Here is a 13940-nt window from a genome sequence, read left to right on the forward strand (position 1 = left end):
TTCTGCAGAGCCCTTTCTGCCCCTCCTAGACTTAATCCCTCCCTCCTCAAGGCTGCTCTGCATTCTGCACTTGCTTCTCCCATTGCTTGAACCACATCAAAATGCTTACAACCTGCTATTCTGTGAGCTCCCCAAAGGAAAGGGCCAAATCTATTCACTCTAAATACTATACCCAGGACCCAACACAAGGCCTGGCACACATATAACACTCAGAAAATATAAATAGAACTAACTTGCTTGGAGGCCTGCCCCAAGGTGTTCTGGGAGTATCCATGGTTTCCCCACCCAAGTCCCCACTTCTCACCTTTAAGCCACTCTGTACAAATCTAAAAACAATAATAATGGGTATAATTTCTTAAGGTGCTACTATATGCCATGGAATGTTTTCTAGGCATGATCTCACTTAGTTTTCCCTAGAACACAGCAAAGTAGCTACTAATTATTTCGTAGAAGAGGAAACAGGTTGCTTATGGTCACATATCCGATCATTCAGATATTTATGAGCTACTTCCTGTGTCCAGAGAACAGCTGGTGACTGTCAAGGCTGAGATTTGAATTCAGGTCTGCATAATCCTGAATCTCCCCAGTGCCCCGTGTGACTTGTGAACATCACCCACAAACTCTAGTATGTACATCCTGGGGAGAGACTTGGGCCCTGAAGGGTGCTGATTTTGTAGGTCTGGGGCAGAACAGGGAATTTTCATGTTTAACAATGTCACAGGCAACTCTGATGAGATGTGGTCTATGCACCACATGTAAAGTCCTGCCTGCTTGCTACAGGACTACATAGGACCAGTTTTCATTGATGTTAAAGGCACCCATCAGTCCAACAGAAATGGGGACAGTGGAGAGTGCCATGTGGTTAGATTGTCAATCAGCCCAGAGCCCAATAGAACCAAAAGACTGATCAGGAACTATGCCCTGGTCTCCTGGCAGATAAGGCATCATCAGCTCCACACTGCACTCACAAGACACTATTCTCCTAATATGATGACGATGACCAGTGGATTGCTAAGCTTCTTGGGTAGGTGGCCCAAAACCACATGGCTGAACCTGGGTCCCCAAAAGACTACAACTCAGGGAAGCTGTGGGAAATCCAGAGGGTGGTAGTGTCACATCCCAAGTGGAAGTGAGCTGTAGGTTGGGACTAAGCCACCAAGAGCTGCCCAGGGACAGCATTTGTCTTGAGGGGCCAGCCTGGTGCAGATGAATTTGGGATGCATCTACCACTTTCCTGCTCATTCTGCAGAACCCGGCATGTCCACTCAACCACTTCCCTCTAAAGACCATTCTCACCCAGCCCTCCAATTTGGGCCATACCTCCATCAAGGCTGCGGGACATGGTGTACCGTTTGCTGGAAGAACGCTCAAAGAAGGGTGCAGGCCGGTCAATGAGGGCGCTGGCCTGGCGGGTCTGTGCCTGGGTCCTCCCACTATACCGGAACTTGGAGCCCATCACCAGGAAGCCCTTGGGTGGGGGCTCAGGGGACACCAGCCTGCAGCAGAGGGATGGAGGGGAGGAGGGGGATCAGACCTGCATTCCAGGCCCAAGGTTAGACCACAGCTGGACTTTCATCCCACCTTTTCATCCCACCAACTGTGACAACTCAAAGTGGTCCAGGAAGGAAGAGACTTGGGGAAAGGGAGGAGAACTTTCCTAGAGTTCTCACCCACTCCTCCCCCTGCTCCCCTCCCCCCTCCCCTCCATATGCATGGCCTCTGTCCCAACCCCATTACCCCATCCAAGGTCAGGCTCACCGGAAGAATGTGTGATGCTCAATGCAGACCTTCCACAGTCTCTTGGCTGACCGGTGATTTGGGAGCTTAAAGCCAATTGTGCTCTCAAATTGTTCATACTGGAAAACCAAGAAGGGCAGGTTAGAGGCAGAGCCTGAGCCCACTCTCACCACTAGCCCATTTTTTGTTTTTTATTTTATTTACTGAATGTTTTTTGAGACACAGGGGCTCGATCATTTGCCCAGGCTGGAGTGTGGTGGCATAATCATAGCTCACTGTAACCTTGAACTCCTGGGCTCAAGGGATCCTCCTGCCTCAGCCTCCCAAGTAGCTGGAACTACAATCACAGGACACCATGTGGCTAATTTTTTTTGTAGAGAATGGGTCTTACTATGCTGCCTACGCTGGTCTCCAACTCCTGGGCTCAAGCCATCCTCCCACCTCAGCCTCCTGAAGTGCTGGGATCACAGATGTGAGTAAAATCCTTTCTGAGTTCTTCTCAGGCATCTGAAACTTTGGCCTGTTCATTCACTGAATCAATAACGGTGACTGAGCCCTTATTCTATGATGGGTCCAGTGCTACACATTAGAAACATGTGGAGACCAAGACAGAAGATTCTAGTGGGGGAAGGGGGCCTCCGATAATACATAAGCAAACAAGATAATTGCAGAGACTGATCAGGGCTTCAGGGGAAGGGAGATGTGTGGTGTGGCAGAACTGGGAAGGCGTGGGGGCTCCTGCCATCTAAGGACGAGCAGGGAATGCTCTCTAGACAGGTGATCTTGAGCTGACAGTTGAAGAATGGAAAGGAACCAGCTATGTGAGAAGCAAGAAATGGGGAGACACTTTCAGGTAGAGGAAACATCACATGCAAAGCACTCAGGCAGGAAAGAGCTTGACTTTTTCAAAGATCTCTAGGCCAAAGGGACTAAAGCACCTTGGGAGTGGCGCAGTGTGGCCAAGGATGGGTGGAAGTGGTGGGTGGCTACAGAAGGAGTTTGGACCTTAGCCCAAGAGCTAAAGAGAGTTCCTGAAAGGTGTAAGCAAGGGCTTGAGTGGGAAGGGAGAGTGAGCTTGCCATGATCTGATTTAAGAGGTTTTTAAGATCTCTCTTGCAGCTTCGAGGAAAATGGCCTGCAGAGCCCCAGAGGCCAGGGAGGGCAGTGAGAAGGCCCTTGTAGGCGCAGGCGCAAGACGGGTGCTGCTGGAGGTGGGTGTGGTGGAGAGGAGGAGAAGCAGATGGGTTCATGTGTGTTCTATAGGTACAACCAAATGGGCTTTTTGATGGGTGAGATGTGGGGATTGAAGGAAAAGAGGTATAGACATATACATGTTTGCATTTGTGGGTACTATGTGTGTAGCCAAGTCTATGTATCTTAAAATGTGTACAAACTTCAATACTTACAACAGGTGATAAGTAAATATATAAACTTTATACAGACATGTATTCATTTATCTGTGTGACCTGAATGCATATGGTTATACTTCTTATTTTCCACACCCCCCCTATCTTTTCCTTTTGTTTTTGAGACAGAGTCTTACTCTGTCACTCAGTCTGGAGTGCAGTGCCAGCTAATTTTGTATTTTTAGTAGAGACAGGGTTTTACCATGTTGGCCAGGCTGGTCTCGAACTCCTGACCTCAGGCGATCTTCCTACCTTGGCCTTCCAAAGTGCTGGGATTACAGGTGTGAGCCATCGTGCCCAGCCATATGTGGTTATACTTTTATTTAGGCTCCTCTCTCTGTCTCTGTCTCTGTCTTTATTTAGACTCCTCTCTCTCTCTCTGGCTCTGCGTTCTCTCTCTTTCTCTCTCTCTCTCTCTCTCTCTCTGTGTGAGTGTGTGTGTGTGTGTGTGTGTGTGTGTGTGTGTGTGTGTGTTTTGGCATGCACATACCTAAGGTGTGAAATCTATGTAGAGAGCCACAGAAGAAGAAGGACCTCCCCCTACTCAGAACCCCAGAACACCCATCCACGTATCCTGGGTAGGAAATACCCAGGCCCAGTTGCCAAGGTCCACTCCGTTCTACTTGATTCCAGTGCGGAGCTGGGTTTCCCAAGGCAGGCTCACCTCCCCAGGCCGGATCTTGATATAGAAGTTACTCCTCTTGTAGGAGATCTTGAGGATCTTGGGCCAGGCAAAGCGATTGATTCTCAGCCGGTCCCGGTAGATGAGCAGGCCATTGGCACAGACACCTAACATGATGTCGATGCCCTCAGAGTCCTGCATGAGAAGAGACCATGGAAGAGGAGGCCCAGGGCCATGCCTGGGAATGGCCTGTTACCCACCCCAAAAACGCCGCCCTGTGCTCTGCCTGTAACGAGCTCTCAGGAACAGGCTTACAGCCTCCATGCTGGAGTCCCACTGACCAATCCCTCCCACAATCATTCAGTCATTCATGCATCCATTTAGGTATTTTTTGTTTTTGTTTTTTGAGACAGAGTTTCACTCTTGTTGCCCAGGCTGGAGTGCAGTGGTGCAATCTCGGCTCACTCAACCTCCGCCTCCTGGGTTCAAGCAATTCTCCTGCCTCAGTCTCCTGAGTAGCTGAGATTACAGGCATGCACCACCATGCCTGAATAATTTTGTATTTTTAGCAGAGATGGGGTTTGTCCATATTGGTCAGGCTGGTCTCAAACTCCTGATCTCAGGTGATCTGCCCACCTCAGCCTCCCAAAGTGCTGGGATTACAGGTGTGAGCCACTGTGCCTGGCCCCCATTTAGGTATTTATTCACCCACTCACTTGTTCCATCATTTGCTCTGCCAATCATTCCATCATTCATTCACCCAGCAAACATGTAGTGGCACGTGCTTGGCTGCCAGGCTATGTACCATGTGCTGGGAATACAGAAATAAACTAAGGCCTATGTCTTTCCCTCATGATGCTCCCAATCTAGCAGTGGCTCAAACAGGTTCATAAATAAAATACATGTAGAAAATGATAAAGATCATGAGAAAATAAAAGGTTATGGAACTTTGAGGAAGAAGAATGAGAACAGAAAAGGTTTCAAGTTGGAGGTAACACAGGTTCTGACACACCATGCCCTTGGGAAAGGCCAGATAGTCCTTCGGGGGCACCACCCAGACACGAGGGGAAACCAGGAAGCCGGTGGTACCTTGGCATGGTGCAGGTCTACTCCGTACATGGAAAGTTTCTTGGCATTCTCTAAGAAGTGGATTTCTGCTTCTCCTGGGGTCATCCCCCTGAGGGAAAGAAAGCAGTAACAGGTAACCATGGGAAAGGCCCAACCTTGAGTCCTGCTGGCCGAAGGTAGCCACCATCAGAACTCACAATTCCAGCAAGTCTAATGTGCTGAGCCTCACCCTAATCCTTTCCCTCTGCCTTCAGAGTAGGAGGGTGTACCCCAACTTCCACTTCAGCCCACCCGACCCCTATCTTCTGCCAAAGCTCAAGTCCAGTCTTGTTAGTCCAGGGAGCATACAAGGGCTGGGCTGGGAGTCAGGATTTTTGCCTCATTCTGCCACGGAGTTGACTGTGAGCTATAAACTCTACTTTTCCATGACTGTAAAACCATTGTTAAGGACACTGTTCATTATAACCAGCCAGGGGCTCCTAAATTATTACCTACATAAGATATTTCTTGCAGAATTTAGTATCGGAAGCCACTTAATCTCTCCTAAGGAACAGATGCACATTCTCCTTTCCAAAAAGAAGACTTATGTAATTAATCAAGTTCCTTCTTTGCTTTGGCTGCCAGGAAACTTGGACATTTTACACTTAGTCACAGCAAACATTTATTGAGTACTATGTGCTGGTTACTGCTTTAAGCACTTTACATGGATTAACTCACTGAATCCTCATAACAACTCTGCAAGGTACGTATTATGACTATTCTCATTTTACAGATAGGAAAACTGACACAGAGATGTTTAGTAACTTGTCCAAGGCCACACTGCTATTAGGGAGAAGAGTCAGGATTTGAATCTAGACAATATGACTCCAGAGTGTATGCTCCTAATCACTTCATTACATGTCTGGTATACCCTCCAGGCCTGTTTCCTGTGACCTGTCTACCTCTGGGCTGCTGTATGGGATACTTGGACACTAGATGTCAGTATGCTTTAGGTCCAAAGTGTTGTAGGGACAGCCGTGAGTATTTCTCCAACCCATATCAACCGGAACATCTTTCTCTGAATTATTATGACTTACAAATCCTAAGATGTCTTGCTATCTAGGACAGGGATGACAGATGGCAAGCAAGCCACTACTCCCTATTCCTATGCCCAGGTGGTAAGTATATTGCTAACCTGGGCATTGTAGGGAATCAGGGTCCTACTCAACACAATATCACAGCAGTCATTATTAACCAAGCAGAGTTACTATGCGACTCTCAGAGACAGCATTTGCCACCCTTGACCTATCATTCATCACACCCCAGCAGGCTCTTCCTCATGTATATAACCCCTCCACATCTGGCCCTATCCCTCCTCTCCAGAGGAAGCCCACAGGACACGAGCCTCCTAATTCCCTCCATCCTCAATAGGAATGACACAATATCACCATACTCCTTTCCCTGGGCACAGCACTTTACAGCTTATAATGCACTTTCATATTATTAATTACATTGTGTTCCCATAACAATCCTGAACTTACAGCCCCAAATAGTTCCAGCTTAAAAGAACCCTAGAAATCATTTAGTTCCGACGGTTCCTCTCCAGGGGAGCCTGTACAGAAGCAATGGCAAAGTGGAGTATCTGGGTTGTTACAATGACGAGAAGGTGTTATGGGCATTTACTGGGTCCCAGGGATGCTGAGCATTCTGCACAATGAATTCCCCTGCCCCAAATGCCAACAGTTGAGAGACACTGATAATCTAACTTCGTGCACATACAGGTGAAAAATGGGGCTTAGATGGGTTACCTACGCAGCCTACAATCACACTAGTTCATCTAGTTACCTACCCAGCCTACAATCACACTAGTTCATCTAGTTACCTACCCAGCCTACAATCACACTAGTTACCATCCAACTGCTGGAAGGAGTACTTTTCCCTGCACGATCAACTATTCAACCCCTTGATCCACAGACAGCAACACTAACAGCCAACATGCAGTGTGCCTTTAATATGTGCTGTCGCCAGGCGTGATGGCTCACGCCTGTAATCCTAGCACTTTGGGAGGCTGAGGCAGGCGGATCACGAGGTCAAGAGAGCAAGACCATCCTGGCCAACATGGTGAAACCCTGTCTCTACTAAAATACAAAAATTAGCTGGGTATGGTGGCGCACGCCTATAGGTCCAGCTACTTGGGAGGCTGAGGCAGGACAATTGTTTGAAGCCAGGAGGCGGAGGTTGCAGTGAGCCAAGATCGCGCCACTGCACTCTAGCGTGTCGCCTGGTGACAGAGCAAGACTCTGTCTCAAAAAAAAAAAAAAAGTGCTGTCTAGGCTTCCCAACAATCCTACAAGGTGGGTTTCACAGCATCCACCTTGAACAGGTGAGGAAACCAAAGCACAGGAAGTGAAAGACCTTTCCGAAATCCCCTGGTTAGAAAGTGGCAGAGCCAGAACAGAAACCCTAGCAGGCTAGCTTTCAGGTCCAAACTTTTGAACTCTACAGCAAGATCTAGACAGCAGGACACTTACTCAGAGACACACAGTAGTGATTATTATCTCCAATTGGCAGATAAACTGATTCTCAGAGGCCAAGGACAGGGAATTATCACACCTATATAGGAGCTTAAGAAACTTCGGTCCTATAAGGTCATCAAGGCCACACGGCCAGTCACTATCATTCCTATTTGCAGAGATGATTTGCTCTCAGCTAGACCTCGAGTTAGGGGCAGAGCCAGGTGGGGTACAAACAGCACAGTTTGCAGTGGCTTAGGACATTCGGACCTGCAAGGAAGGCCCTGGCTGGCACCCTCTTACCTGTATGTCTTATGCAGCTCCATGATCCTCTCCTCCAGCTCCCGGGTCTGGTTAGGGGCGAAGCGGAGCTCGCTAACATAGTTGCCCACATGCTCCTCGGCATCATAGTCGCCCAGCTCAGCCTGTACAGCGTAGGAGCCCAGCAGGGCGTGCGTGACAAAGGAGCAGGGCAGCCTGCCCGTGATGATGTCTGCCCGCAGCTGCAGGCACAGGTAGTATCTGGAGATGGGGAGAGCCAGCATGGGCACAGGGCCCTACTCCTCCCTAGATCCCCCAAGCACAGCTGTCCATCAGAACCAAACAGAACATAGGTCAGCAGAAAATGATGTCTGTAGACACTGGCACTTCATATGTTGACGATCTGGGTATGTCTCATGAGCTGGTTTTGCAACATTTCACATGACTTTAAGCATTTTTGTGTATTTCTAAATTTGAGGGGTTTGTTTTCTATTATGAGAGCATTTTCAATTTCTAATTCAATTTCAAACTAAATAGGACTACTTTGCTGGTTTGGCCATCACAAAATGTGGTGTAGTTTTAATTATACAAGTAACATACTGTATTCATATTGTGGAGGAAAAATGCACACTTTAGCGGTGACTCTATTTCCTCTTGATGACTCTCATTCGGTCTCCAGAGTTATCGAGTGGTGTTCTAGACATTTCCTCTCCTTGGATATACAGAAATGTATGTGGTTTTGATCTATGGGTGTTTCTTACCTGCAAAGGGCATCAAATGCTGCCTCTAATTCTAACAGCTCACTTTTCATACCCAGGCCTTAGAGCCTTTCCATGTCAGCACACATCACTCTACCCAACTCGTTTTCACTTCCATGTTGTATATCATCGCCCGGATGAACCTGCTTGCCAATGCTTTCCCAAAACTTTCTTTTTTTTTTTGAGACAGAGTTTCGCTGTTGTTACCCAGGCTGGAGTGCAATGGCGCGATCTCGGCTCACCGCAACCTCCGCCTCCTGGGTTCAGGCAATTCTCCTGCCTCAGCCTCCTGAGTAGCTGGGATTACAGGCACGCGCCACTATGCCCAGCTAATTTTTTGTATTTTTAGTAGAGATGGGGTTTCACCATGTTGACCAGGATGGTCTCGATCTCTTGACCTTGTGATCCACCCACCTCGGCCTCCCAAAGTGCTGGGATTACAGGCGTGAGCCACCGCGCCCGGCCTTCCCAAAACTTTCTCATTTTGCCTCCAGCTCTAAGTAAATTGTCTGAAAACAAATTGGTTTAAAGAAACATTTCCAACTACCAGGCCATGATTTTTTATAACTTCTATGCATACTTGGATGATTTTATAATTTTAGAACCATTTAAAAGCATTTTTTATTGCTTTTTCGGTCACTGTGTATTAAAAAAAAAAGTTTCAGTTCATTTTTAGCCAACGATGCCACCCTGCCCATTTTTGTTATTTTCACCATTTTTTTTTTTCAATTGCCTATTTTTTTTTCTGAAACAGGGTGTCACTCTGTCACCCAGGTTGGAGTGCAGTGGCACAATCTTGGCTCACTGCAGCCTCAATCTCCCAGCCTCAAGCGATCCTCCCACCTCGGCCACCCAAGTAGCCAGGACTACAGATACACACCACTGTGCCCAACTAAATTTTGTATTTTTTTTTATGGAAACAAGGTTTCACTATGTTTCCCAGACTGGTCTCGAAATCCTGGGCTCAAGCAATCCTCCTGCCATTGTCTCCCAAAGTGCTGGGATTACAGGTGTGAGCTACCACATCTGGCTTTTTTTTTTTTTTTTTTTTTGAGACAGAGTCTTGTTCTGTTGCCCAGGCTGGAGTGCAGTAATGCGATCTCAGCTCACTGCAACCTCCGTTTCCCGGGTTCAAGTGATCCTCCTGCCTCAGCTCCTGAGTAGCTGGGACTACAGGCACCTGCCCCACACCCGGCTAATTTTTGTATTTTTAGTAGAGACATGGTTTCACCATATTGGCCAGGCTGGTCTTGAATTCCTGACCTTGTGATCTGCACACCCTGGCCTCCCAAAGTGCTGGGATTACAGGCATGAGCCACTGTGCCCAGCGTATTTTAAGTACCTTTTACTTAATATAATTTTTACTACTCTGTGACATTATTTCACAGTCAGAACCGAAATCCTGGCAAAAAGTATGTGCAGCCTCAGTGTGTGTCCAGGGTCAAGAACTCAGAATCAGCAGCAGCTCAGATATCACAAGCACCAAGTAGAGGCTCATGGGCATTCTGTTCAAAAGTCTCAAAATTCAGAAATCACTGCCAAATATTCTGACCAATCTTTCATTTCAATCAATTTGTCATTTTGACCAGTTTATTTTGGGCCTAACTAATTTTGGCAACATCAGCTGCTATACCACCCATCTCCTGGGGCCATCTGTGCTAGGCAGGCCTAACTTCCTTCCCGGTGTGCCTGGAAGCACAGTGCCCAGGCTCTGGCACAAAGACGGGAGGTATCACTAGGTAAGACCAGGGGGATGGAGGCTGTGCTGGCCTAACCCACACAGTCCACTTGGGAATGGAGGTTTCAGATCCTGCTGCTGCCACATTATCTCCCACCTGACCTCAGGGCATGGAACTAGGGCTAATGACACCAAAGCCCAGGCCTGATCTGTTCCAGGAACATCTGTTTTATCTCCCAAGGCCAGAGTCAGCATCTTTACCTTGATTGATGGCCTGGCAAATAGGCAATTGGCATGAAAGTGAAGGAGGGACCCAGTGGGAGAGAGAGCCGGGCTTAGGAGCCCCTCCCCTGCTGTAGGGGAACTTCCAGCCCATATCTTATGTTGGGGGTATAAGGCCCATCACCTGGATGACACAGCCCCAGGATATCATGAAGTGAGACTATCTCTTTAGAAAGGGCTTAAGAGGAGGGCTTCCCCCTGTTCTGGTTTCCAGAGATGAGATGACCCCACAGAAGTTCCCATACTGAAGGATGCTTTGCACTCACTTCCAATCTTTAGGCCATGTTATCTACTTGTCCTGAGGCACAATGAGACTACATGCACAGTCCATGCTTGCCTTGGCAGCCCAGGCTTTTCTCTGGGGGGAGTCCCAAGCACTATTTGACTTTCACATGTCTGACATGTGCACAGAGAGGCATGCAGACCAAAGCTCCCAAGTGCAAAGGCATCCCATCCTACCCTCTCCACATCCCCAACGCTGCAAACTGGTGAGTCACCCAGCACAGCAGCCTTCACACGGGTTTGGTATGTCCCACCCAGAGATGGACCATGCCATGTTTTTTAAAGTTTGCATTCATTCCCAACATTTAGAAACTGTGGTTTTTATTCTTTAATCTCTAGGTTCATTTCAACAATCAGGCCCAATTCCTACATGACAGTGATGGCGTGGAGGGGAACAGCAACAGTCTTAGGTGGCTTCTGTCCTCTTAAATCTACAAGGGCCCCACAGCTCCCTGTGATACCTCTTCCTCTGACATCAAGGGTCAGCTGCCACTGACCGCTGTGCTTGCAACACTGTGTTTCTTACGATAAGTCGGCTTCCTGTGTTGATGCTGTCTGCCTGACCTCAGTAGGTACCTGCATTTGCAGCTGCTGTCACATACTGCTTGTGTCCCCAGGGCCAGGGGCCCTCATCCATTGTCCCACACAGCCAGCATACCTGTCTCTCCCACAACAGCTCTCAAGCTCTCACCTTGTGATGTCTTCTGTCAGCTGGGCAGGATCAGGGGGGTAGAACTTGACTGTGAAGGCAAAATTCCAGGGGCTACCTGAGAGAAGAAGGTGGGAGAGATCAGAGAGGCCCTGTCATCCCACTGGGTGGTCCAGATGCACCATCCTATGGGCAGTTTTTCAAAGTCTTCTCCTATCTCTGATCTTAGGACAATCCAATCAGGAAGGCTGGAACATTATTCTCATTTGACACATGAGCAAACTGAGGCCCAGGTTAAGAGACTTGTGAGCTAGCAGTAGGAAGGAAGGTAGAAAGAAAGAAAGAAAACTGACGCTGTATGCCAGGCACACTGTTCATTACTTGACAAACATGACTTCAGTAAACTTCACCACAACCCCAAGAGTAAGTCCTATGATTAGTCCCATTTTGCAGATGCTGAGGCCCAGGCAGTAAAGCAGTCAGCCCAAGGTCACCCCACTTGGAAGTGGCAATGCCACCTGGCTCCTTGCTCTACACCCTAGTCTGAGTCACAGGATGTTAGTGATAAGAAAAAAGTCTAGACAATATTACATTAAACAGGTTTCCTAAATCGGGACTTGTCAGAGCCCTCACTCTGCTACTGTGCATTGCAACTCTCTGAGGGGAACATGCATTCAGGAATTTCCAAAAATGGTTCGATCTGTTGTATCCATTTTTAACAGAGCATCCTGAAAGCTCAATGCTTCTCAGAACACACATTAGAAAACTCTGCCCTGTATCATGTTGACTCCATCTCGGATGATAGGATTGGATTATAAACAAGACCTAAAAGGCAAATATAATGGGCTAAATGTAACAAAGAGATATTTTAGGAGGACAAACGCTAACCTCCAAGTTAGATGTGGGAAACCAGTGGTACACATCTAAGAAGATACACAGGGGAATAAAGGCTGAGGTTATCACTGGAGGCAAGCTCTGCAAGCCTGGAGAAGGGGTGGCCACTTGAGAAGGAATGAAGGCGGGCAGGGATGAGGCACTGGACAAAACTGGTCAGACCATGCCTGGGGCATTTCAGGTTCCAGGATCAAAGAGGCCCCTGACAAAGTGAGAAAACAAGGCCCATCCAGGGCAGGGCTGTGGCCATGGACCACTGTAGGCCACATCGCCACTACCATCCTTGTCCCTGCAGTAACCACCATCTGCGCCATCCAGAGGTCACATCTCAAACTCTTACTCAGTGCTAGTCATGGTGCTTGCTAAGAACTTATGCACATGTATAGGGGTTTGATCTTCATAATCATCCTGAAGCTGCTTTCTTTTTTTTTTTTTTTTTTTTTGAGAAAGAGTCTCACTCAGTCTCCCACGCTGGAGTGTAATAGTGAGATCTTGGCTCACTGTAACCTCCGCTTCTCGGATTCAAGGGATTCTCCTGCCTCAGCCTCCTGAGTAGGGGGATTACATGCATGTGCCACCATGCCTGGCCAATTATTGTATTTTTAGTAGAGATGGGGTTTCACCCTGTTGGTCAGGCTGGTCTCAAACTCATGACTTCGTGGTCCGCCCACCTCAGCCTCCCAAAGTGCTGGTATTACAGGCATGAGCCACCGCATCCGGCCCAACTTTCTTTTTTCTAGATGAATTCTGAGAGGTTAAGTCACTCTCTCAGAGTGACTAAGTCAGCTAGTCAGTGGTAGAGAATCGGGATCCTAACTGGTCATCTGGCCCCAGAGCCCACGCTTCTGACCACACCGACTTCTTGGAAAAAGCAGCCTCAAGGAGTAATAAGCCTCAGGAACTCCTATCTCAGGAATAATAATGGTAATAATCAATAATAATAATAAATAATAGCTGATGCATACTAGGTGCTACTGTGTGCAGGCACTGTTCTACATGTAATACTCATTTAATCCTCACAACATCGTAAATGTAAGTATCCTGCTTTACAGAGGAGGAAACCAAGGCACAAAACAGTCAACACCAGAAGCAGTGATGGAGTTAACATTCAAATCCAGGCGGGCTGGCCTCAGAGTCTGTCTGCTTAATCATCACACCATACTGCCTCAGGGAAGCAAGAAGAAAACAGCTACTGAGCACCTACTATGTGCTTGGTGCTGTCCATACATATGTCATTTAACTGTCACCCCCAACTAGTGAGGCAGGAATGACTAATCCACTGGCCAAGGAGAAGCAGGGGCCCAGAGATGTGGAGAATTTGCCCAGGTATCCTACTTTGCCCTACTCTGCCCCAGGTGCACTGAGGTTTGGGAGGAGATACACCCAACTCCGAAGCCCAGGCCACAAGGACCAATGGCGTCACCTTCAGAAGGCTGAGGTGCTGTCATAAACAGAAGAAAGAGGGTAACAAATTGCTCCACTGGGGCCCTAGAAGGTAGGATGAGGATGAATGGCTGGAAGTTATAGGGGTAGAGTCAGAGACTGTGGCTTTCCTGGATAAGGTACTTGCTAGGGATCAAGACTATTACTCAGAGACTTGAGATGGCTACCAGGAGTGACATCCACCAGGCCTGGGCTGCAGGCCAGCTCTGGGAGGGATGCTGACACCTGACCATTTGGTCCAGCCGCCTGTCTTTCCCAAGTTCCTGGTCCTGACCGAACACTGCACACTCGACTCCTGCATGTGTTCCGATCCCTTTAGTCAGGAGAGGCAGGCCTCCCAGCCAGGCAGGGGCTTCTGGGAGTCAGCC

The 13940-nt window shown here is 48.0% G+C and overlaps 1 protein-coding gene across 23 annotated transcripts in view; it reads right to left on the minus strand.

The window, feature by feature from the left end:
- EPB41L1 (erythrocyte membrane protein band 4.1 like 1) overlaps positions 1-13940 on the minus strand; it is a 145314-nt gene that overhangs the window by 40071 nt on the left and 91303 nt on the right. For all 23 annotated transcript variants that reach the window (XM_032295069.1, XM_032295075.1, XM_032295056.1 and 20 more), the window contains 6 exons: positions 11278-11353; positions 7629-7847; positions 4855-4942; positions 3808-3960; positions 1759-1856; positions 1321-1496 (listed from right to left, as the gene is read on the minus strand). In XM_032295069.1, coding sequence (XP_032150960.1) covers positions 1321-1496; positions 1759-1856; positions 3808-3960; positions 4855-4942; positions 7629-7847; positions 11278-11353 — 810 coding nt within the window. The remainder of the gene's footprint in view (positions 1-1320; positions 1497-1758; positions 1857-3807; positions 3961-4854; positions 4943-7628; positions 7848-11277; positions 11354-13940) is intronic.

The sequence above is a fragment of the Sapajus apella genome, unplaced genomic scaffold, assembly GCF_009761245.1.
Source record: "Sapajus apella isolate SASKATOON/1434 unplaced genomic scaffold, GSC_monkey_1.0 scaffold33, whole genome shotgun sequence".
Lineage (NCBI taxonomy): Eukaryota > Metazoa > Chordata > Mammalia > Primates > Cebidae > Sapajus > Sapajus apella.